General features: G+C 39.4%; 2 protein-coding genes and 1 pseudogene across 6 annotated transcripts in view; 2 read left to right on the forward strand and 1 right to left on the reverse strand.

The window, feature by feature from the left end:
• LOC103222034 (cytidine monophosphate-N-acetylneuraminic acid hydroxylase) overlaps positions 1-25,800 on the reverse strand; it is a 355,392-nt gene extending 329,592 nt beyond the window's left edge. Inside the window, exon 1 of the mRNA XM_073005698.1 lies at positions 25,722-25,800. The gene's annotated coding sequence lies outside the window, so the exon portion shown is untranslated. The remainder of the gene's footprint in view (positions 1-25,721) is intronic.
• The window catches only part of CARMIL1 (capping protein regulator and myosin 1 linker 1), a 342,321-nt gene that overhangs the window by 146,323 nt on the left and 169,962 nt on the right, over positions 1-26,036 (forward strand). For all 5 annotated transcript variants that reach the window (XM_073005696.1, XM_007973527.3, XM_073005695.1 and 2 more), the window contains exons 4-8: positions 2,239-2,298; positions 11,692-11,813; positions 23,836-23,933; positions 24,278-24,348; positions 24,577-24,650. In XM_073005696.1, coding sequence (XP_072861797.1) covers positions 2,239-2,298; positions 11,692-11,813; positions 23,836-23,933; positions 24,278-24,348; positions 24,577-24,650 — 425 coding nt within the window. The remainder of the gene's footprint in view (positions 1-2,238; positions 2,299-11,691; positions 11,814-23,835; positions 23,934-24,277; positions 24,349-24,576; positions 24,651-26,036) is intronic.
• Positions 11,489-11,609, forward strand: LOC119626888 (small nucleolar RNA U13; annotated as a pseudogene).

Here is a 26,036-nt window from a genome sequence, read left to right on the forward strand (position 1 = left end):
TTGTGTGCTTGAGGAACTTGAAGTCATTCTTCAGGGTTTAGATGAAATGTCACCACTCTTTCCTGCCTCCCCAGCACTTTGTTATTCTACTCCAGGGAAAGCACTCAGGTACAATAGAAGCATCTTAGTTGACCTCCAACTAATCTTGCTGAGCCAAATTGACCAAAGGTGGCCATTCCTATCCCTGATGATGCTGACTGATGCTGGCTGCATTTTCATAGCTGTTAGCATGTAAGAGAGGGTACATGCTCACACCTATTCACACCTGCTCCCACCCACTGAATGAGATGCTCATTGAGGGTCATGGGTTTATTCCTAAAGCAGTTATAATAGCAAATGATTTTAGTGAAACATTTTAGTGAAAGATATTTTATGTAGCAATGAAATATGAGTGCAAAAGAAGAATATCTATGACATTGAATATTGATAAAAATGAATTACTTAAATTGCTGTTTTAAAGACTAGACAACTTTATAGTTGGGGGAGGGGTGGTGAGAAGCATAATAATCTAGAAAATGTCTGCCGTCATACTGCTTTGCAAGTATTTTGCAGTTCTGCATTTTTTAAAGAGACTTAAATTGGAAGCTGGAAGCCATGCTTGTGAGTATGGCTTATGCAGAAAGGCCACTGGAGGGCCAGCCAGTGGGCTTAACTCAAAGAAAAACTTTGGCGCAATATTAAAGGATAGTGAATGAATATTTATTCATAAACTTTAAATTAAAATAAGGAAGGTATGTATACTTTTTAGAAAATAATTCCCTGCTTTAAATGACTTTTCAAAACCAAATTATGTATGAATCTTGATAATCATAGGTAAGAAAACTTCTACTCTAATTTAATGCTTTTAAATGTGTGCCTTAAATGCTGCATTTAGCTCTTGGAGGACAAAACAAATGTCTCATTCCTCTTTGTATTTCCAATACTGGCACACAGTAGGCTTTTCATAAGTGTTTGTCAGTTGACAAAGTGAATAATGAATGAGCGAGTTCTCTTTCTACTTCCAGAGCTCATCAGTATACTTTGAGATGTTTAACTGGAGATTCAGGGGTTTTCTGCCCAGTATTTACTTCGCTCCCCACTATTAATAATAACTTCATCAGTATACTTTGAGATGTTTAACTGGAGATTCAGGGTTTTTCTGCTCTAAAATTTATTCTACCATGTATGATACAATGTATCATGGTACAATATACCACCAGGGAGCAGAACTAAATCCCTTGTGAATTTGGTTCTGGATGTGTTCTTTTATCATTATATTTCTAGGTTTAATGTGGGAGGGTAAAATAAATTGATCCAACTTGGTCCCCCGCTGTCTCTAGCTCCATGCTCTGTGATTATTTGCTGAAATGGGAAAAACTGGGAAGAAAGATTAGTGGCTCTTTATCAGGAAAAACAGGTAAAGAGTGAAAGACTGGGGATATTTTAAAGAAAAAATAAACCCTACTGATTACAGGAGAAGAGAGGGGCACTTGTTAAAATAGAAAGGAAACAAATAATCATTTGTTTACATGCAGAGAGAGAGGACTTTTGTTTAACTCTGTGCATTTCATTTAAGCACAATTTAAAACTCCTAAATATTGTATTTGTGTAAATATGGATTTAATTTGGGTAAACATAGATTTATTTCTCTAAATCCATTCAGACTGTGAATTTTTATGGAAGACAGTAGAAGGATGGCTGACTCTGGTAAGTGGTCAGAGTGTAACAAATAGCTAAAGGTTTAGAAAGAAGGGAAAACCAACATTGACTTTATCCTGATAGGACTTTCTGAAGCAAAATTTTGAAGTGAAAAAGGGAAAAAAGTGTTTAGATGGTTCCTTCCATACATTCATTTTTCAGTGAATAAATAGTGGATAAGTGCAAAAACTTACTAGGTTTGTGCAGAAGTAATTGTGTTTTTTGCTATTACTTTTAATGGCAAAAACTGTGATTGCTTTTACACCAACTTCTACTATCGTGTTTGTCTCTGGATAAAGTTTTAAAAGTTGGGCATGCAGCTTCCTTTCTTTTCTTTTCTTTTTTAGTAAAGTAAGTAATACTTTTTCTGAAATTTGATAAATCATGTTTCTGTCTTGTTGAATGAATGGAGATATTAAACCAGTCCGCCTTCAGAAGATGCCCGATGTCTTATTTGCTCTTGGACTGTTTCTAGTTGTAGGATTTGTTTTTTACCTTGAATTTTATGTTTTAAAACCCTCATTACAGGTCTTTTCTTTCCTCCTTTCCCCTCAATTGCAGCTTGAGTTAACCTTCAGCTACTTGGAGATTCATGGCGTCATCTGCAGCAAGTCAGCTCAGGTGAGTGTGAAAAACAGATCACTGCAAGGTCATCTTTCTTGAATTCCTGAAACCCTAAAATGTTCCTTGAGACAATGTGGATAAACACGGTTAGGGAAGATTAAATTTTCAAAATGAGAGACTCAACACTGGCTGTGTGGACAGGAGTTGGAAATTCATTCTGATAAGGGAAACACATTCTCCATAACTCAGTTTGTGAAGAACTAATTAGCTCTTATAACTGGCAATGTAAACGTGAGAGTACTGTTCCTTATAGAGTTTGTACAACATGCTTTGACACTAAAATTTCATAGCAATTACATAGTACTATATAAGGTTTTAGTGGGAATATAGTGATAAATGAATTTTTTGGAGTTAATAAAATGCAGATTTTAAAAAATAGCTTTATTGGGCTATAACCTACTGCAGTAAACTAAAGTGTACAATTTGGTAAGTGTTGACATATGTATGACTCTCTCGGCCCTCTTCCCCATCTGCAGTCAATCTGCAGGTATCTACTTTTGATTCCTGTAGAGTAGTTTGCATTTTAAAAATTTTATCTGAATGATGTCTGCCTTTCAGTCAGTTTAATTATTATTTTAATTTTTAATTTTATTTTTAGTTCTGGGGTACATGTGCAGGGTATGCCAGTTTGTTACACAGGTAAATGTGTGCCAAGGTTTGCTGCACCTATCCACCCATCACCTAAGTATTAAGCCCAGCACGCATTAGCTATCTTTCCTAATATTCTCCCTCCCCCAACCTCAGTTTAATTATTTTGAGATTGATTTATTTTGTCACATGTCTCAATAGTTTATTCTTGTTGTTGCTGAGTAGTGTTTAATTGTGTGGCTGTATTACGGTTCGTTTATCCATTCACCCGATGAGAGGGACATTTGGATTGTTACCCATTTTGGCTGTGTTGAATAAAGCTGCTATGAATATTTAGGTACAAGTTTTTGATTGGACATGTACTTTCATTTCCCACGTGTAATTACCTAGGGGTAGAATGGCTGAATCATATGATAGCTATATGTTTAACCTTTTAAGAAACTGTCACACTTTTCCACAGTGGTTGTACCATTTTACATTGTCACCAGCAGCATATGAGAGTTCTAGTTCCTCCACATCCTCCCCAACACTGGTATAGTCAGTCTTTTTAATGTTAACCATTCAACAGGTATGTAGTGCTTTTTCATTGTGGTTTTAATTTGCATTTCCCTAGTGACAGAACATGTTGAGTATCTTTTTATCTGTTTAATTGCCATCATGTATTTCCTTCTGCCATTACAAAAATTGGGCTGTTTGTTTTCTTATTGAATTTTGAGAGTTTAAAAAAAAACACATTCTGGATACAAAGCCTTTATCAGATATCTTCTCTCAGTCTGTGGCTTGTCTTTTCATTCCCTTAACAGTGTCTTTCAAAGAGCAGAAGTTTTTTTGTTTTGTTTTGTTTTTGAGATGGAGTCACTTGTTCTGTCGCCCAGGCTGGAGTGCAGTGGTGCAGTGGCGGGATCTCAGCTCAGGGCAAGCTCCGCCTCCCGGGTTCACGCCATTCTCCTGCCTCAGCCTCCTGAATAGCTGGGACTACAGGCGCCCGCCAACATGCCTAGCTAATTTTTTGTATTTTTAGTACAGACGAGGTTTCACCGTGTTAGCCAGGATGGTCTCGATCTCCTGACCTCGTGATCCACCCGTCTCGGCCTCCCAAAGTGCTGGGATTACAGGCGTGAGCCACGCCTGGCCAAAGAACAGAAGATTTAAATGTTGATGAAGTTCAATTTATCAATATTTTCTTTTACGGATTGTGCTTTTAGTATCATATTGAATAAATCTTTGCTTAACTCAGGGTCACAGCATGTTCTATATCTTCCAGAAGTTTTACAGCTTTAGGTTACACATGTAGGCCTATGATCCCTTTTGAAGTAAGTTTTGAATATAAAGCTATGTATAGATCAAAATTTTTTTTAGTTTGTCTTTTTTTTCTTGTATTTATATTATATTCACTTGTTCCAGTAACATTTGTTTGAAAGACTATTGTTTCCTCACTGAGCTTGTTTTCACCTTTGTTGAAATTCTGTAGTCCGTTTAAGTGTGAATCTATTTCTGCACTCTTTGAATCCCGTCTCCTTGCTACTATCTTCATGCCACTCTTGTACTCTATTATTGTGGCTTGTTTACAACAAAATTTGAAGTCAGATAGTGTTATTCCTCCAACGTTTTTCTTCTTTTTCAAAATTGTTTCAGTGATTCTAGGTCCTTTGCAATTCCATGTGAATTTTAGAAACATCTCAGTTTCTATAAAAAGCTGGCTGGAATTTTGGCTGATGTTACAATGAATTTTTAAATCACTTTGGGGGAAGAACTGATGTAATGTACAGTCTTCTGACCTAAGAAAACTATATTTCTCCATTTGTTTAGGTCTTTTTCAGTTTTTCCTGAGTGTATTTTGTTGTAGCTTTCAGTGTACAGGTCTTACACATCTCTAAATCCATTCCTGTTTAGTATTTTTTGATGCTGCTATAAATTGTGTTATTTTTAAAATTTCAGTTGTCTCTTGCTGGTATTAGAAATATAGTTGATTTTTGCATGTTGACCTTATATCCTGCTATCTTGCTTTACTCATGTATTAGTTCCAGTAGCTTTTAAAAATAGATTTCATCAGTATTTACAAAAATGTCATTTGTGAATATGGATGGGTACCTTTTATTTTTAACATGGGTGTCTTTTATTTCTTTGTCTAGTCTTACTGCTGTTGAGAGATATTCTTCTATTGGTGTCATACTCCTACATATTTTGCTGGGTATGCCAGGAATTTAGTGCCATGACTACTCTTTGCCCAGGCTATTTCTCAGGGTTGATTGTAGTGAGCATCTTTGTGGGATGGTGGAATAGTTCCCTGTTGAACAAAGAACAGGCTTGCTTACTTGCTTACTTCTTACTATGAAAACAGTAGATTTCCAATGTCCAAGGGTTCCTTTCTTGTAAGCAGCCTACTGTGTGTGCAGGCATCCATCTGAATCCCTTTATGTCACCATGTGGGACTTTGAGGGTAGGGGAATCTATCCAAATGTGGTGCACATGCCTTTTGTTGTGCCATTAATCATAAAATCCTATGTCTCTGACCCAGGTGTCTCCTGTCTTCGGCAGCATCAATGAAACAGTAATAGGCTAACTTACTGGCTTACAAGTAGGGTAAAATCTCAGACCTTGACAATTGTTCTGGTACCTACAAGACAGTGCTGAATGGAAGTGGCAAGATCAGACCTTCTTGGCCTTTTTCCTCATCTTTGAGGGAAAGTATTTATTCTTTCACCATTAAGTGTGATGTTAGCTGTAGGTTTTTAAAACAGATGCCCTTTATCTGTTTTAAGAAGTTTCTTTCTATTTTTAGTTTGCTGAGAGTTTTAATCAGGAATTAGTGTTGGATTTTGGCAAATGTTTTTTCTTTGTCTATTGAGATTATTGTGTGATTTTCTTTCTTTTTTTAAGCTTCTTAAAATGGTGAATTATATTGATAATTTTTTTAAATATCAAATATTTTATTCCTGGGGTAAGTCTCATTTGGCCATGATGTATTATTATTATTATTATAATATATATATTTTTGAGATGGAGTCTTGCTCTGTCACCAGGCTGGAGTGCAGTGTCACAAGCTTGGTTCACTGCAGCCTCTGCCTCCTGGGTTCAAATGATTCTCCTGCCTCAGCCTCCTGAGTAGCTGGGACTGCAGGTGCGCGTCACCAAGCCCAGCTGATTTTTGTATTTTTAGTAGATATGGGGTTTCACCACGTTGGCCAGGATGGTCTCAATCTCCTGACCTTGTGATTCTCCCGCCTCGGCCTCCCAAAGTGCTGGGATTACAGGCTTGAGTCACAATATATTATTCCTTTTATATATTGTTGAATTCCAAGTGTTAAAATTTTGTGAATAGTGTTTTGCATCGATGTTTGTGGGAGTGATTGGTTTGTCATTTTTTTTTTTTAAACATTTTTGGCTGGCTTCTCTATTAGAGAATCATAGATTTATAGACTGATTCTACATATTTCTTCTCTATAGAGGAGGAAGTAATTCCTCCTCTTAAATTTTTTCTGTTGAGGTAGTAGGTAGTATTAATTTTTGTCTTAAATGTTTGGTTGAATTTACTGGTGAAGTTATTTGGGCTTTGAGTTTTCTCTTTGAGAAGGTTTTTTTTTTTTTTTTTTTGGTGAGACAGGGTCTCACTCTGTTGCTCAGGCAGGAGCCACAGGGGTGCAATCTCGGCTCATGGCAACCTTGGCTTCTTGTGTCCAAGCCATCTTCCTACCTCGTCCTCCCAAGTAGGGACTACAGGCTTGCACCACCATGCCCGACTCATTTGTGTATTTTTTTCTAGAGACAGGGTTTCTCTGCATTGCCCAGGCTCGACTCAAACTTCTGAGCTCAAGCGATCAACCCCCCTTAGCCTCCCAGAGTACTGGGATTACAGGCATGAGCCGCTGTGCCTGACCAGGGAAGGTTTTAAACTGCAAATTCTATTAATACTCCTTAATGATATAGATCCATTTGTATTTCTCTTGTTGAATGAGCTTTGGTAGTTCGTGTCTTTTAAGAAATTTGTTTATTTTATGTAAGTTGTTGAATTTATTGAAATAAAGTTGTTAACAATACCCACTTGTTATACTTCTAATACCTGTGTAACAAGTATAACAGTATTGGGAATGTCATTCCCAATACTGGTAATTTGGTTATCTCTATCTCTTTCTATTTCAGTCAGGTTAGAGGTCTACTAATTTTTTTGATCTTTTCAAACAACTTTCTTTTTGGTTCCATTGGTTTTCTTTATTGATTTCATTGATTTTTTATTTCCTATTTCATTGACTTTTGCTCTGATCTTTATTCTTTCCTTCTACTGTTTGTTTTAGCTTTTAAAACTACAAAGTGTGTGTGTGTGTGTGTGTGTGTATGTGTGTGTGTGTGTGTGGAGTTTGTTGGTAATGTTCTTTAAAATTGTCAAAATCGTCACTGTGTTTTTTGAGATTTCATACAAACTCTTGGGACTTTTCCACAGTTCATCTTAGAGCAATGTTTTATCTTACGTGTTTATCATTTTCCAGAAACTGGAGTTTGAAAGAAAAATCACAGCAACATATGTTTGCCCAAATGGTCAAACATATGCAGGAGTGAATGATCACTCATGAATGATGACATAATGACATAACCAGGGTCTTCTTGCTAGTCTTAATTCAGAAATGTTTATGTTTATGATTTGAGAGCTGGGATGGGAGCAGAAGGGCATTAGCGAAATGTTAATGCCAAGGTTATGTTCAAAATATGATTTCACTGTGCTATTTAATTATGAGAAAGGGTGTTGATGCAGCAAGACTAATTTTCCCATGTGGCTGCCAAAATTAGTCTTACCACACTTGTAGTCTTGCCCCTTTCAATATGCCTACCACTCCGAGAAACTGTGTATAAAGCCGTCTGTCTCAGCCCCTGTCAGTGTCAATACCAAAAGAATAGATTTACAACAGTGCTTCAATTTAACTTTGTCCCACAGTATGGACCTTTGAGATGAAATTATAGTGGACATTGGCACTGCTTCTGTAAATGGCCTAGCAGTTCAGAGACTGGCAATACCAGTAACCTAATGGTATTCAAAATTTGCTGTGTTTTGGAATTGCCTGAGATTATTTTTAAAAATATACTTTCAGCAGTACCCTTCTCTCTGTCACATCACACTTCCTCATCCTCCTCATACACACACAGCATATACATAGGACAGTTAACGATAACATATGTCTGCGGTGGACTTTTTTTTTTTTTTTTTTTTGAACAAGTGCACCATTTGATTCTGTTGCATTCCAAAGGTTAAGAACCAGTGACTTGTGTAACCACTGGTTCCTTGAAGTCTCTAGTTTTGATTTTCTTTTATATAAAATCATAAGGATGGGAGTGTCTACCAGTGGCACTCAGAATCTAGCCTTGATTAGGAATTCTTTTATAATGTTCTCTGGGATTTATTTTTTTCTCCTTGCTATTTTTTATTATCATTTAATTATAGTTCGTCAACTCGGATAAAATTCCTGAGGCTTACCCACTGCATTGTGTGTAAGAGTGAGTGATTGCTCTATAGAGTTAGTGAAATGTGACTTTTACTGTTGGTATTTTCCCCTTTCTTCAGAAATGTGGGAAACCTTTATCTTATTTTACAAGTCTCTATGCCACATTATTTTCTGGTGCTCGAGTTCTGTTGCCTTCATGGTATTTAAGTTGAGGCCAGCAGTTATATAGTTTTGTAGTTATACAATTTTTGGACCCTTTTTTTGTACAACTGAATACCTGCTATGATTTTTTTTTAGATTACAGGGTTAATTGTTTGCTATGTCACAGAATGATATTGATAAGCCACCCACCACCCATGGATATTTCTTTTTTCTTTTTCTCTCTCTCTCTTTTTTTTTTTTTTAGACAGAGTCTCGCTCTGTCGCCCAGGCAGGAGTGCAGTGACATGATCTCAGCTCACTGCAAACTCCGCCTCCTGGGTTGACCCCATTCTTCTCCTCAGCCTCCAGTAGCTGGGACGTTGGGCACCAGCTGCCACGCCCGGCTGATTTTTTGTATTTTTGGTAGGGACGGGGTTTCACCGTGTTAGCCAGGATGGTATCGATCTCCTGACCTCATGATCCACCCGCCTCGGCCTCCCAAAGTGCTGGGATTACAGGCGTGAGCCACTGCGCCAGGCCCACCCATGGGTATTTCTGATAGAGGAGAGAAAAACAACTCACAGGTCTGCTGCCCTTAAAATTTAATCAGGTTGTTCGACCTTAAAAAAGGCGGTAGAGTGGGGTGGGAAATTTGAATCATACATAAGTTACTATGGCTTATGTCTCTGATTATTATTTCAAATGTGTATTAGATATCATGGGTTATATCCTGCTAGGTGTCTAAGGAAAATGTGTTTCAAACATTCTGTTCCTCTCCAGCTGAAGTGGGAGGGAAAAGAGTATTTGATAGGAAACTCTTTTTTTCTTTTTTTGATGAGGTGACTTATTGCGTTGGTTTCACCTCCATCACTTTGTTGCAGTCTTTACATTATGCAAAGGTGGTGACATCTTACACAGGGTTCTGTGAGTGCTTGCTTGTAAGGTTGAATTGAAGGCCTCATTTCTTCCTCCACCTGTCACCTTTTTTTCTTCTCTGTCATTCTATTCAAGCCTGTGCAATTAAAGATGATTAGGTGTTAAGATTAAGTGGAATTAGAATAAGCTAATTACTAATTACTCGCACCCAAACTGTGAACTGAATAGATGCGCTAGATGTGAAGAATGTAAAAGTACCCCTGTAGTGAAAAATATAATTACCCATGGTGGGAAGATTGGGGGTGGGGTGCAGAGCATAGACACAATGGCAAATCAAAAGTGTCTGGCTTTTAAAAACATGCGTATGCACAGATAATGTGCATATGAAAATTATGAGCCTAATTGCACTAAGTAGATTTAGTCTTACTTAAAACATCTTATAGACTACTGGGTTGTTTAGTCTCCAGGTACAATAATGCTTGGTGCCTTTTGCAAGAGGAATATCTCTTGAACCAGCTTTTAGAAGACAAATGGAGCCTTTGCCTAGAGAATTTTAAAGGCTTTGCCTTTCATTTCTTGAGGAAGGTGCTGAAAAATAGGAATTTTAATCTTTTTTACGTTCAACTAACTAGCACAGAAGTGGTGTTTATTGAATACTTATTGACAGATTCTTCTGGAGGTATTTATGAAAAAGTGACATCTTAATCATTTACATTATTTATGTCCTTTGATCTCATCATTTTGACATACCTTGCATTACTTTTCCTTTTAACATGCATATGTTGAAGTACTTATATTATTATTATTTTCAGTTTGGGCTAATTTTAGGAAAATCTAAGGCAAAATCTAAAAACTGCATTGCACATTATAAACAGTGTTCTCCATCATATTTTTGTATAGATAAAGTAAGAACAGGAAGTGAATGTGTGAGGATATTTTGATGAAGTGATAATCTAAGAAGATTGAATTTTATGGGAATTTTTTGTGGGGTGGGAAGATGGGGTTTTGCTATGTTGCCTGGACTGGTCTTGAACTCCTAGGGTCAAGCGATCCTCCTGCCTCAGCCCCCTGAGTTTCTGGGATTACAGGCATGCACCACTACACCCAGCTTACATGAGTGTTTTTGAGATTAAATAAAATGGCATCTTTTTTTAAATGGCTGAAGTTCTTCTTATTTGTAATGTGTACATCTTCAACCTCTTGCCCCTTTTGTGACCTGTCCTCCTTCTCACAAGTTAATTTATACTTATTTAGAGGACTAGCTGTCTCAGTCTCAACATTTTTTGACATGTATTTTGGACATCTCCAGCAATTAATTATAGGAATGAGTCTTAGTCTGACACTAAACCTAACACCAAACATTTTATTAACATGTTACCTTAATATTCCAAGTATCCCCTCTTCTTAGAAAGATCGAAACCTTTTTGTTTTTGTTTTTAAGACAGGGTCTTGCTCTGTCATCAGGCTGGAGGACAGTGGTACGATCTCGGCTCACTGCAACCTCCACCTCCTGAGTTCAAGTGATTCTTGTGCCTCAGCCTCCTGAGTAGCTGGGACTACAGGCATGCATCACCACACCCAGCTAATTTTTTTTTTTAAAGTAGAGACAGGGTTTCACCATGTTGGCCAGGATGCTCTCGATCTCTTGACCTTGTGATCCGCCTGCCTCGGCCTCCCAAAGTGCTGGGATTATAGGTGTGAGCTCACCACCGCACCCTGCCGATCGAAACTTTTAAAAGCATTTCTCTTTTGCTCCCAAGAGCAAAAGGTTTTAACATTTCATTTAAGCATATTATAAGGTTTCTTGTTTTTAAAATGTGTGTGTGTGTTTTAAAGGTAGCTTTTAGATTGCCCACGGGTACTCACAGAAAGATATAGCCATGCTTATACTGCATAGCAGGGTTATAAAAACTTTGTAATACTGCAGCTCAGGACAAAATCTTGGTAAAAGGAGAGTCATGTTTGAATGTGGGAATTCAGTCTCTATCATATGGGAGTCTATTTGAATCTGCCAGCTTGGCCCTTGGAAACACTTGCTTCAGTTTCTAGATGTTTCTGACAATACCTACACCCGCTACTCAAACACTTCTTTGAGTCTTAAATTAAGTGCGTCATTTTAAGGAAGTGCTTCTTGAAAAGCTAATGCTGTGATTCTTTTGTAGTTCATGAGCGTGATGGTTGGGTGTTCACGCACGTATGTGAGATGTGCTACCCTCGAACCTTGTTAAAAGAAAAACAGCTAATATTGTATTAGTATATATCTGTGTGACTATGTAGTTTACAGTACTGAAAATAATTTAAAATGGAAGGAACTGGACTCATTCTTAAGAAGTGTCCCACCCGGTTCTTGCAGATGGTTGTGGAAACTGAGAAGTGCAACATCTCCATGAAGATGGCATCGCCCGAGGACGTGAGTGAGGTGCTGGCTCACATAGGCACCTGCCTGAGGAAGATATTTCCTGGCCTCTCTCCAGTGTGAGTTTCCCTGGGCAGGGTGAGGAGAGCAAATAACCTGTTCTTCCTCAAAACGGCAAATACAACAATGCTTTCTTTTTACCCCTTCACTTAGTTCCTCTCTCAGACTTTCTCCTCCTCTTAAACATTAAATATCAAAACCCTTGTGTTTTGGTCTGAGGATTTCTACAAGACTGTGTCTTATTCTTCAAAGAGCTTGAGTGATGAAGGGATTTGGCAATCTTTTAACTTCGCATAAGACTAAAACAGTAACCTTTTAATATAACTCCAGATTTACATGAGTGTGAATTTTACTCACAGCTTTTTACCAGAGTGCCAGGGGCTGCGTACTTTGTATAGTGGCACCAAGTATAATGTGGATGAAGAGAGAGAGGGCTTTATTTTCTTTGCTTTTTTATTTTCAGTAACAAGAAACCTAAAAAAATTGAATGTAAAAATCCCTTTTTTTCATTGTCCTCTTAGTGTTCTGAAATACCCATCAGGCGTATTAGTAAATTTTGTTCATCCATGCTCTCGTATTTTTTGTTAAGCTTTTAAAGTCAGGATTATGGGCTTGGATACCTGAGTTTGTAGTTGGAGGGTGTGTGGGTTGCTGGGATGCAGGAATTAGATTGACTGAGGTGAAAGGCAGAGAGATGCTTATGTCTGAAAGCTCCCTAAAATAATAGTTATAGTCAAAATACCCTCCTGAAAGAAGAACAGGATTCACAGATGGCAGAGAATTTCCCTCCTGTTGCTCTTCCAGAAGGCAGAAGTGTATACAGGGAAGGGCCGGAGGCCCCTTGTGGACATGTGTAGCATGGTAGCTGTGTTCCTTGCATGGTGGAGGTGGGAGGGGAATTTTGGGAACAGTTGCCCTTCATAGAACATGCTCCTTCTGCAATGCCTTGCCTGCAAGTTGAGGGACAAAGCAGCAGGAAAACCTAGACTTTTAGCCATTTAAACCTTATGGATGACTAAAAGTGGCTCATTGGGGACAGACACTCCCTTTCAAGCTCTTTGGCCTTAAGAGGCCTGCTCAGTTCCCTTCAGAGCCCTTTGCAGGGCTCTCTCTCTTCCCCACATGGTGGGAGGTGAACGCACCAGAATGGAAGGCTGGCCCTGTGCTTGCTGGTTGTTCACCTTGGGCTCCTTCCTTCTTGAAGCTTAAGTCTTGTGGTTCTCTGATTATCAGGGTAGCTGGTTGCTGGGGGAGCTAAGTGTCCCTAGCCTCCATTTCAGTGGAGTGGAGAGGGTGAGCTGGGACTGCCCTCTGACTCCTGCTTGGCTAGAATTTCAGGTATGAGGTGTCTTCAAGGCAAGCTCTCCTGGTCTCTAATCACACACATGAGCAGTTCTGGAGAAGAAGTGTGGGCAGCAGTGGGTGGTAGGATGAGGTAAGGAGTGAATCCATGGTGGCAATGGGAATTGCCAAGAAGCAAAATTTTCTTAGAAATGGTTTCGACATCATCCTTAGAGCCAACAGAGAACTAGCTGGGGTAATCATGAGTTAACAATAGCTACAACCCGTTTTCCTTAAACTACATTTCAGTAATGCGACTTTGTACATGTGTTTCTTTATAATGTGCTCACTTTCCTTCTAAATTAACACTGATGAAATAAAAAAAATTATTAAGCACCACCTTACTTGGCAAGAGCTTATAATACCCTGGACTTTAAAGACACTTCAGAGCAATATTTAGAATCTCTATTTTCTTTAAAAGGCAGCCTTATTTGTTTAGTATTGTAGGATTTTCAGAGAAATTAACCATTTTTATTTTTAGTTTGGATTCTTCCATTTTTTTTCTTCCCAGAGAACATTGAGTAAGAATAGTATTTTCACTTATAGCTTCCATTTAACTTCTTGTTAAAATCTTCAGGCAAATACTAAACAAGTATTAATCACCTCTGTTTCTAGGAAGAAAGTTCCCGTGTGTATATTGATTTCTAAATCTATGACCTCTACTGTACCCAGGTCTTCATCCCCACTTACCAGCTGCCTGTTGGGCATCTCCACAAGGATAGCCCCAGGCACCTCACACTTACTATGTCCCACGCTGGACTCCTCACTTTCTCCCCTAAAAATTGCTTATATTCTGTATTTCTATCTCAATTAATGGCATTGTCATTCACATAGTCTCACAAGTTAAAAGCTGAGCCATGTTCATCTCTTGGTCCTTACTGTCATATTCAATTGATTGCTAAGCTTTTAAACATATTATCTTAATATCTCATGGTCTGGTTCTTTCTCCTTGTTTTCATTTCCACTGCCATAGTCACTTTCTTCCTTGCATCTTTCTAGTTAGTCTCCCTGCTTCTACTTCTTCTCTTGCAAGTGATCCTTCATACTGTCATCAGAGTTATCTTTTTATAATTCAAACAGTATCTGTTCTTTGCCTAAGCTCTCAAATGGCTGGCTTTCCTGATAAAGTATAAATTGTATAGCCTGACACAGAACACCACAGTTTTCCTCTTCCTGAACACAGTCAGGCTCTTTCATATTTTCAGCACCATTATCATAGCTCTAATCCTGACAGATTCCAAAAGATTTAACTTGGGTATCTTCTCATCTGTAAAGAGAGTCTTTATTCATGTTTCCAAAGAACTTTGGATCATTTCCTGCACTAGTACACATCATACTGTGTTGTAAATGCTTGTTCATACACTTAAATATTCCATGAGTATTATTGAGTTTCTACTATATGCTAGGCATAGTGCTAAGTGTTGAGGTCCAGCAGTGAACATAGTCCCTGCCCACATGGAACTTACATTTTAACTTGGGGAGGGAAATACATAAATCAAGTAACAGTACCTTTGAGTAAGTGCTATGAGAGTAATAGATGGGACTAGTATAAAGAATAAACTTCTGTCTCCAAAGGCCTCCCTGTGGCCATGATAACTTCAACAGACCTAGTGGAAGAGAAGGTGCCTGCCCTGTAAAAGGAGGGCAAAGAATATTATCTTCCCAGGGCTTTTGTTCATGCTATTTCTCCTGCCTAGAAAGGCGTTGGTATCTCTGAGGAACAGAAAGATATCCACTTTGGCCGGGGCATAATGAAGAACAAAGTTGGGAAGGAGTGAGGAATGATGCAAGAGGGGGCTAGCAATAGCGCTGGTGATATAGATGGAGTTGATGTAGAGCCTTGTGGGAAACAGGTTGGGATTTAGGAGTATTTTCCTTGGAAGCCACTGTAACGTTTTAGGGGTGGGAGATGAATCTTTAGATAGTTTATGAAGATCTTTTGTTTGTTTGTTTGTTTGTTTTCTGCTAAAGAGAATAGACTGGTGGCGGGGCAAGAGTAGAAGTAGAAAGCTAATTTGGACACTTGTAGTAATCTAGGCAAGAGATGACTGTGGCCAGGAGAAAGGTAGCAGCATTAGGGATTAAGATAGAGAGAGTAGATGTAAGCTTTATTTTAGATGCAGGAGTTGCTGATGGATTAGGTAAGTGTGGGTAAGGGCAGTGAGGAAAGAAAGAGAAGAAAAACAAGAATGGCTTCTCAGATTCTGGTTTAATAACTGGGTGACCAATATGACAGCGAGACAGAGAAGGCCTGGGGTAGGTGGGGGACAAGTTTTTTTTGGGGGGTGGGATCCATAGCCATTCTGTTTTAGGCATGTGGAATTTGAGATCTCTTTGTGTAGGACCTACAAGACCTCCATAGACGTCTCCTCCAAGCTCCATCTAGGTGAGGCTATAAGGTAGGCAAATATGTGAGGTTGGGACTTGGAGGAGAGGTCTGGAGATGGAGCAAAGATGAGTGCCATGACTACAAGATGGTCTTCACTGCATGGCTGTTGATTACATCACTTGGAGAAAGATGTGCAGATGAGGCATACTTGGAATGAGCTCAACACTTAGAGGTCACGTAAACTAGGAAGAGCCACAAATGGAGTTGGGTAAGGACTGGCTGTCAAGGTAGGAAGAAGACCAGTGAAAAACCAGGGCCTGGGAAGGCGTGGTGGCTCTGCAGAATAATGCTGGGGCTGAACAAACTGCAGGCAGAGAGGTGTCCAGTGGGTTGGTGACATGGATAACACAGGCACTTTGATGAGAGCAGGTCTTGGGGTCTGGTTGGGAGGGGCAGACTGCTGTGGTTGAAGGATGAACTCAGAAGTGAGAAAGTGGATGTGGCATGTATGGACAACTTCATAGAGAAGATCAGCTATCAAGGGGAACTGACAAATTGGATGTAGCTAGTGCACTCTGAGGGATTACAGGGGATTTCTGTTTGTGTTTAAAATGGGAGATAAAAGCATATGCTTAAACCATATGGCTGTAATGAGGGGAATGATCAGTAGAAAGAAAGATTTGTTGCTGGAGACTGCCCTAATAAATAAATCAGCAATATCCTTGAGAAAGTGAGAGATACTGTACAAAACACACCTGTTTTTCCTTCTAGGCTGGGAGCTGCTTAAACAAAGACCATGTTTTTATTAATCTTAAATCCCTAGTTCTTGGCACATAGTAGGTACTGACTGAGGTTTTGGATGAGCACATACACTTCACACTTACTCCGTGCCCAGTACCTTGTTGGATGATGTACCACGGGGCATAGAGAAGTCAGAAGACAGTGGCCCTGCCTTCAAACCATGAACTCATTAGCTGAGGTAACCTGAAGCAGATGAGACAGGAGATGATTGGGTATAAGTGGGAGATGAATGAGCACAGGCTGGCTTTGCAGAGATTTACTGCAAATGGATGGAGAGAAATCAGAGGAGAGAGTAGGGAAAGGAAGGCAATTCGCATGAAGAGACTAGTCAGAGAGAAGGTGCAGATTATAATTTGGAAAATACCTTGGCAGAGAATTAAATTACCTAAATGTATTTGATTTGCATTCCTCTTTCCTACCCAACACACACAATTAGCTTGTCATCATAAGCCTAATATTTTGTGGTTTCTATGTTATACCTTTACTCTTGAAGTTCCTTAGATTGCATTACATGATTTTGGCAGGAGAAATATATAATTTTATTGGTTTTAGTTGTTGTGACTAGAGAGGGTGGAGAAATGGGTAACTGTATCTTTTCTCCTACATTCCCAGTATGCCTTAAGTCCAAGCTATCAGTCAGGGGAATATTTGCTTTATATAAATAATACACAATAGAACATGCAAAACAAAATGTATTTCCAGTAATGTCATATATTCCACTCATGATAAACTGGAGAAAATGAAACTATATTTAGGATCCTTAGACCTTGTATGACTCGTTTGTCCCATCAAATTTGTTTTCTGAGCCTGTCATGGGGACCCTCATCTCCTTCCTTGCTTAGGGCACTTCTGGTGGTGATTGATGAACAGAAAAGGGCCTCATGAGGAGGTATTAGGAACCAGGTGAATCAGGGGGAGTTAGAGCCCAGAAGATTCTCAGTTTGGGTAATCAGTTATTGAATAGTCTACGAATGACTCTGTATAAATGAACCTGTAACTCCAAAGATCTGAATTTCTGATTTTACCCATATATAATTCTGAAAATAACATCCATCATCCAAATCAAATGTATGAAAATATACAGCCTGGGCAACATAGTGAGATCTCATTTCTACTAAGAAATTTTAAAAACTAGCTGGGTGTGGTGGTGCCTGCCTATAGTCCCAACTAATGGGAGGATCACTTGAGCCCAGGAGTTTGAACTTGCAGTGAGCTATGCTCACACCACTACACTCCAGCCTGGATGGCAGAGTAAGACCTCATCTCAAAACATACAAACATATATATGTGTGTCTGTGTGTATGTATGTGTATGTATGTATGTATATGTTATCAGCTCTTATAGTCAAGAGAATGCAGGTTGGAAAAAAATGAAGGATTTAAATTAAAATTTGTAGTATTTACATGTCATATTTTCTTCCCATCTCCTGTCTCCAAATATATGTTAGGATGTTTCTCTCTCCCTCTCTCCTTCCCTTCTAAGATGACATTTTCTCCTCATTAAATATGGAAAGTTTAATTCAAAATATAGAGAACATGTAAAGTATAAAGAAGAAAATGTAAGTTAAATTTAAAAATCACCCCAACTCAAATCACTGTTATCGTATGTTTTGTTAACATTCCAGTCGTTGCTATAGATTGTCCTTGGAGGCCTCACCTCTCAGACAGTGACAGCCCTACGGGTTGAACTAGGGAAGGGTTTAGAGCCTCAGTGTTGTCATCTGTTTTCTCAGGGTTGTCTGTAATGGCAGTTCTCTTCAGGAAGTTGTTCTGTGTTACAGCCTTCAGCTTTTCGACTGTCAAGAACCTTGACTGTTCTCCAAAACAAAGCTAGATTTTTTTTTAGTATTAAATAATATTGTTAATACAGGTATGAGGTATGAAAATGTGAGGTTATTATGGAGAAAGCTGATGAAATAGGAGTTTATATATAAACAAGAGAAAGGTAGTTGCTGTGTTTTGGTAGTCTCTTCACTTTGCAAAGCAGTAGGTAGCCTTTTGTTGTGGTGTGGCTTGCAGCATTAAAGCATGTGCCATTCTGGAGACAGTTGCCATGTTGCATAGGCTGAGCATTGGAATTGAATTTTAAATCCATTAGTGTAAGTACATTAAAATATATTTTTTTGTGTCAATAGTTTATCATGAGATTTGCATGGAGAGTTGGTGTGTTTGTTATCTAGTTTGCTATTTCTTGCTGCCACATATAACTATTTTCTGAGTCTTGTGCAAATCAAATGCATATAGTGCAAATGCTGAATCAGCGCTAGTGCTGCCTGCTTGTGAGAGACATGTCTTGCTTATGTTTTGTTTTGGGATTTTGGTTTACCTTTTGTGGTACTTATTTGGACAACAAATCCTCTGTCTGTCTGTGTAACACTCTGTGTGTGTGTGTGTCTGTGTGTGTGTGTGTGTGTATGTGTGTGTGAGCTGGTGCCCGGTAACAAATACAGTGATGTGGGTCCTTGCTGTCATTTAACTACAGGCAGAAAACAACTTCTGTAGAGTGGATTCTCCTCTCACTCATTATTTGTATGCACAGTGTCAGCATAGATAAGAAACAGTTCCCACCTTCTGGAAATTTAGTTCTTACAACTTTATATCTTATGGAAATGAATAAACTTGTTTCATGAGACTCCTTTAGCTCCTGACATCTCAGTTAAAAAAGAAAAATGAGAACTGTAAAGAAGCGGAGCTACTTGAAAAGGCCCCGCCGGACACGTTGGCAGGGTGGTTCGCACAGATGTCTGCCCTAGCTGCTGCCTCCCTTACTCTCTGATTGATTTCACCTTAACCCTGAGTGTGAATGTCCACGGTTGTTCTTCAGGTAACACGGAGGCTCTGGTTTCCAAATCTACCTTCAAGATTAATTTATTTCTTTTGATAATTGTAGACTGCCAGCGTCCTGTTTTTAATCCCACCAGCTTCCGGTCAAAGATTTTTGCCATATTTTCTTCCTGTGTTTGAGTAGCTAAACCCCCTATGTATCATCGAAAGAGCATGGTCTGCAGTTTTATGGAGACAAAGCAAGAATTTTAAAAGAGAAATGTGATCCTAGATGAGGTCATACAGAAGTCCAGCTTTCTGTGTCCAAGGTTTACCTAATTGAGTTGAATAATGGGTGAATCTACTTCTGACAGCCTTGCTGTTTTTTTGCATAACATCTGCTTCATTGTCTTGATGTAGACAGAATATAATGCCATTAAAATGCCCGATGATGGTTTTGAACCAAGATGAACCATTCCATATTTCCAGATTCTGTAATATCGCTTTAATTATAATGTCTTCTCAAACATGGTTACCCCAAGTTATTAAAATAATAGTTCTTAATCACAGGTTCCTTTGGGTAAAATAGACAAAAATCATGCTACACTTGTAGATCTTGTGCATTTACGTGGAATTTGAAGAAACTAATGACATCTGACATGAATTAGGTAAACAGGCATACCTTAGAGATACCACGGGTTTGGTTCCAGACCATTGCAGTAAAGTGAGTCAAGAACTTTTTGGTTTCTCAGTGCATATAAAAGTTATGTTTACTAAAGTATGCAATAGCATTATGTCTAGAAGAATATATATACCTTAAAAATACTTTGTTGCTAAAAAATGCTAACACTCACCCGAGCCTTCAGTGAATTGTAATGTTTTTGCTGGAGAAGGTTTTGCTTGTGTCCATGCTGATAGCTGCTGTGACTATCAGGGTGGTGGTTGCTAAGGGTTGGGGTGGCTGTGGCAATTTCTTTTTTTTCTTTTCTTTTTTTTTTTTTTTGTGATGGAGTTTTGCTCTTGTTGCTCACGCTGGAGTGCAATGGCACGATCTCGGCTCAGTGCAACCTCTGCTTCCTGGGTTCGAGCTGTTCTCTGGCCTCAGCCTCCCAAGTAGCTGGGATTACAGCCTGTCCTTTGAAGCTTTGAAGCCTGAGATTGACTTCTCCCTAGCTAAGAAAGTCCTAGATGACATCTTCTTCCAATAGGAGGCTCTTTCATCTACATTGAAAATCAGTTGTTTAGTGTAGCCATCTTCATCAATGATCTTAGCTGTATCTTCTGGATAGCTTCAGCCTCTTCATCAGCACTTGCTGCTTCATCTTGTACTTTTACGTTATGGAGACAACTTATTTCCTTAAACCTCATGAACCAACCTTTGGTAGCTTCCAACTTCAGCTTCCTCCCCTCTCTCAGCCTTTATAGAACTGAAGAGAGTTAAAGCCTTGTTCTGGATTAGGCTTTGGCATAGGGAATGTTTCATTCCAGACCACTAAAACTTCCTGCATCTCGGGAATAAAGCTGTTTCACTTTCTCATCATTCACATGTTCATGGAAGTAGCGCTTTTAACTTCCTTAAATAACTTTTCGTTTGCATTTGCAATTTTGCTAATTTTTTGTCGCAAAAGGCCTAACTTTCAGCCTGCCTCGGCTTCCCATGTGCCTTTCTCACTAAGCTTGTTTCTAGCTTTTGATTTAAAGTGAAGAGATGTGCCACTCTTCCTTTCACTTGAACACTTAAAGGCCATTGCAGGGTTATTAATTGGCCTAAATTTCAATATTGTTGTGTCTCAAGTAATAGGGGGACTTGGTGAAAGGGAGAGAAAGAGGAATGGTTGTCAGTGGAGCAGTGAGATCACACACACTTTTAAGTAGCTAAGTTTGCTGTCTTATATGGGTGTGATTCATGGTCCCCCAAAACAGTTACAATAGTAACATCAAGGATCACTGATCACATCACCAAAACGGCTATAATAATAATGAAGAAGTTCGAGATATTGTGAGAATTACCAGAATGTGGCACAGAGACAGGAAGTGAGCACATGCTGTTGGAAAAATGGCGCTGACAGATTCGCTTAATGCAAGGTTGCCACAAAGCTTCAATTGGCAAAAAATGCAATACCCGTGAGGCACTCACAATACCTGTGAGTATAACACAATAAAATGAGGTATGTCGGAACCTGATTATGCCTTAGTCATAAAACTTACAAAGAAGTAGGAGGAATATTTTCCATGCTGACAGAATGTTTGTACTTAAATGATTTGATACGTATTTGAGGTTTTCTCCAGGAGCAGAACCCAACCAGGCAACCTCTCAGGCCCTAGCATATTTTATCTGGAATCCATCCATTCAATCAGAAAATGTAAATAACTGGGAACATTTTCTTCCAGTCTCTACAAGGTGATTGAAATTCGTAAGAATGACCGAGAGCATTGTATGTAGCAGAGTGCCTTGAAATCATTAAAGATGAAACTGTATTCAGTATGAGTTAATATATTTATTTCACCACCTCTCACCGACGTCCTGTCATGGTTCTGGGTGACTGATACCCTGACACCCTTCCTCACAGCTCATGGCCCCTTCACCTCTACCCTACTTCCACTTGCTTTTGTGGCCACATAACCTCGTCATCTCCTAGAACAGCTTATTCCATGGTGAAAAAGCAGTTTAGCCCTCCGCGTCTGACTACAGCCTTTCACTTCCTCTCCCCTGGAAGTACCAGTATTTGGACTTTTTCAAGGCCTCCAGACTGGGGATGGCTTGGCTTTCTCTTCTGCCACCCCCGTCCTGCCTTCCTGTCCATTCTTAACTGCTCAGCCCACAACATCCATGACTTCACCTAGGCCTTATCAGTATCCTCTGCTCCTTCTTTCCCCACTGTTTTTCTGACACACGCACCTGGAAATCCTGTATCCTGCAGCAAGCCAGCTGCGCACCTCTCCATATACATTAGGGCTGCTGAGGGCTGCAGGAGAAAATCCCACAGCTATTTAGCCCTGAACCACCAAGAATCCATGACCTTCACTCTCAGCTGGACTCTTTACAGTCCTGGAAAGTTCTGTTTTATTTCTCAAGCTATGTTTTCTATTTCTCAATTTTGTAGAAAATTGAGAGCAAATACCTACACAGGCAGATATTTGTTCACAGTGCCCATCTAATCATCATGTACTCCTCTGTTTACAGTCTGCCATGGCTCCTCATTGCCCTGAGAATAAAATCTAAATCCTTTTATTTGACCTGCGAGGCTCACCATGGCCTGGGATTTTGCTTAGCTCCCCAGATTGTTCTGTTTACTCCTCTCCTTATTACACATCATTTGCCAACTATTTTGAACTAGATTGAGTTTCTGGTAGGCATGGGCTTTCTCATCTTTGGGGGTGTGCTGTTCCTTTATCTGAAACACTTTCCTGGCCCGTAGCTCACACCTCCTCTTGCCATGCTTCACCTGATTGTCTCTTTTTGCCCTCTTATGGGTCTTAGCAGAGAGAGATCTTATACCAAAGAGGATTTCCAACTCCCTACGTCCCACCCCTTCTTCTCGCCAGGGGATAAGCTAAGTGCCCCGTCTTTGCCCGCGCTTCCACCCTGAACTTTGCTTGTGTTAGTTCTCTTCCACTAGTGCCTGGTTATTCGTCTGTTTCTCACAGTAGACTGCTAGCTTTGCGAGGGCAGGGGCAGCATCTGTGTTTAATCATGGTTGTATGCCTAGTACCTGGTTTTGGGTCTTGGCACTCTGTAGATCTTTCATAAAAAATTTTTGAGTGAATTAATGAATTTACAAACCATTCATTAAGCGATTACTCTGTGATAACTAATGACGGTATCAGTTAACATACATTGACATTACCACACACCAGGGATTCTTTTTTTTTTTTTTTTTGAGAGGCTCCCTCTGTCACCTAGACTGGAGTGCAGTGGTGCAATCTAACTGCAGCCTCTACCTCCCATGCTCAAGCAGTCCTCCCACTTCAGCCTCCTGAGCGGCTGGGACACAGGCACATGCTACCACACCTGGCTAATTATTGTAGTTTTTGTATAGATAGTGTTTCGCCATGTTGCCCAGGCTGGCCTTGAATTCCTGGGCTCAAGTAATCACCTGCCTTGGCCCCCCAAAGTGCTGGGATTACAGGCTCAGCCCTAGGGGTGTTATTCTAATAACTTTATAGGTACTATTATTATTTTTTTCTCACAGTAACTCTATGGGATAGCATCTCAGAAACTGACAAATTCAGAAATGTGTCAGTTCCTGAATAAGGAAACTTTGGGATAGTTGGCTGTACTTTTAACCGCTACTCTGACTTGTCTCTGCATGTGTGGGCAAGAACTTTGTTAGGTTCTGAGGAGGAAGATGGGGGGTTGGGAGGAGCTGCACATGTTCTCTGCCCCAGAAGAATCATGGCCCAGGGGAAGAGATAGCAAAAGGAACAACTATTCCAGTATGACTTGATCAGTTTCTTGATGGACATCTGTGCAAGGCACTATAGAAAGACAGAAGAGATTTTTACTTTAACTAATTGAAAATTAGTAATTTATGTTTGGTATACATGTAATCTAGTAATTCATTAAGTGGAACACACTTTTCAAACTATTCTAACAAAATCTAACGTTATAAAACTATAACATGGAGACTATATTGCTAAATACCTTTCATCTACAAAGGAAAGTTATAGGGATTTATTGTTATATTTTCTAGATTTCCGGCTCTCTAGTGCTCAAAAAATAAAATTATATTTACTGAAATTGAAGTGACACTCATCTTTGTTTAAAGAAAAGGAATGTGACAAAATTTATTTCTATGTGCAGTTGAAAAATGTGATTTGTGAAGTGTGTTGTTGTTGATCTTACAGGAGAATCATGAAAAAAGTCTCCATGGAGCCGCCTGAGCGCCTGGCTAGTCTCCAGGCTCTGTGGGACAGCCAGACCGTGGCTGAGCAGGGCCCCTGTGGTGAGCATGCATTTTCAAACTGAAATGTGAATAGCTGGATGGATATCCCCCTGCCAGGAAGTTAAGTCTATTCCTAGTGTGCTACTGTAAAGGTGCAATTAGTTTCAAGGTGTAATTAGCAGCGCACAGACTTTAGATTGGTGGACAAAAGTCCTATATTTAAGCTGTATTGCATCCTGCTATGTACTTACTATAGAACAGGGAGGAGAATCTTTGCTGTTTTCCCCCCTAAAAAGGAAAAAGATAATCAGTATTGTCAACATCGGCCATATTTAAGCTTGAAAATTTTAATTTAAAAATCATTTTGCCAAAGACCTGTCAGTATTTTTTGTTGTATGTTTCAGGTGGATTTTCTCAGATGTATGCCTGTGTTTGTGACTGGCTTGGATTTTCTTACAGGGAAGAAGTACAATGGGTAAGAATGTCTGTGTACATGTGCGTGAGCACACACACTCCTGAAAAATATGGTAATATTTGGCTGGCTTATTTTTCTTTTTTTCCCTTCATTTATTTTTCACTTAAAATCTTCATTTCTCAGATTACATAAAAACCTGACATTGTCATTGTCTAATTCTCACTGTCTCTCTTGCTTCCCTGGTCATCTGCATGGACTGATTACATGACTGAATTATATTTCAAATAGGATGTGGATACAATTTATCTTACCCAAGACACCAGGGAATTGAATTTACAAGATTTTAGTCATCTTGACCACAGGTAAGCTCACTCGCTTCTTTCCTTCCTTCCTTCCTTCCTTCCTTCCTTCCTTCCTTCCTTCCTGTCTCCTCTCTCCTCTCTTTTCCTTTCCTTTCCTTTTTTTTTCTCCTTTCCTTTCCTTTTTCCTTTCCTTTTTCCTTTCCTGCAGTTCTCTGTTGGCACTTAGGGCTGTACATTATCTCCAAAGAATTGTTTTATAAGAGGGATCAGGATAATCTAAGAATCTCTAGATTTTTGCCTTTCAAATTATAGTTTCAAATATGTTTATCACTGTGGATGACTTGTGGAGGTGCATGTGTGTATCCAAACTCCAGAGTTCATAGTCAGAAAATGTGCTGAATTTTACCATAAAAACAGTGCAATTCTTAGGTTCTTATATCGGCCTACAAAAGTCTGTCTATTCTACCCTGTCTATAAAATGTAGTATTATTTTACCTAATTGCTATTTAGAACATTTTTTCAAGGATGACCTTCCATACTGAAATTCTAAGATACGACTTTTAGTTCGAGTTTGTTTATGAATTGGACATTGGTGGGGTGTATATGTGTATGTTGGTGAAAAGCAGTTTGCCAGTATCTGCCATGTGATAGTGGTAATAAAGTCATGAAACCTGTTACAAGTTATTTGAGAAACTTTTAGGTTTAAGATCTTGACTTGAATATATTTAGGGCTATGGCTTGTGAGATTCAGGCCTCAGAGAAAAGCTTCATTTGCTCCCCATGTCTCTTAACAAGAGCAGACCTGGCAAATTTATTTTGCTCTCTGACAGTCGAGCCCGGCCCTGTTCCAGAATGTCTGGGAATTTATCTTGGCCTATCCCAATCTCTTCAACCCTGGATATGCTGCTACCTATTGTAGGTAGGCAGAGGTCAGCCCCCTGCTTAATAAACTCCAACCCAATACATCTTTTCCCTCTGATTGGAATTGAGAGAGAAATCTGGGATTCTAGCTATATCATTTGTGCTATTTGGACAACTGGAGTGTCACAGAGGATTGTTGTTGCCCATATGTCATCTCAGCACCAGCATCTTGCCCCCCAAAATACCGTTTTGAATTATTTTTCCACCTACCTGGCAGGAAATCCAGAATTGCAGTGTGGTCCCTGAAGAGCTCTAGCCAACTGAATCGGGCAGGGAAAAAGTATACTAGCTGGATATACCTCGTCTTCACACAGCCTGGGTCTACGGAAGATGGTGAAGCAGGCTCAGCTGTGTCTGTAGTTGTGGCTGATGTGCCTCAAGCCTCCATTTCTCAGGCAATGGTTTTTTTTTTTTTTTTTTTTTCCTGCTTAGAGCAGTTCTCCTTCTTCCTATAAGTGAGGCAACTTTATACTTTCAAATTTAGGCAAGATGTTTCCTGTGTAGCTCATAAAAAAGTGAACTGAG

Source organism: Chlorocebus sabaeus, chromosome 17 (assembly GCF_047675955.1).
Source record: "Chlorocebus sabaeus isolate Y175 chromosome 17, mChlSab1.0.hap1, whole genome shotgun sequence".
Taxonomy (NCBI): domain Eukaryota; kingdom Metazoa; phylum Chordata; class Mammalia; order Primates; family Cercopithecidae; genus Chlorocebus; species Chlorocebus sabaeus.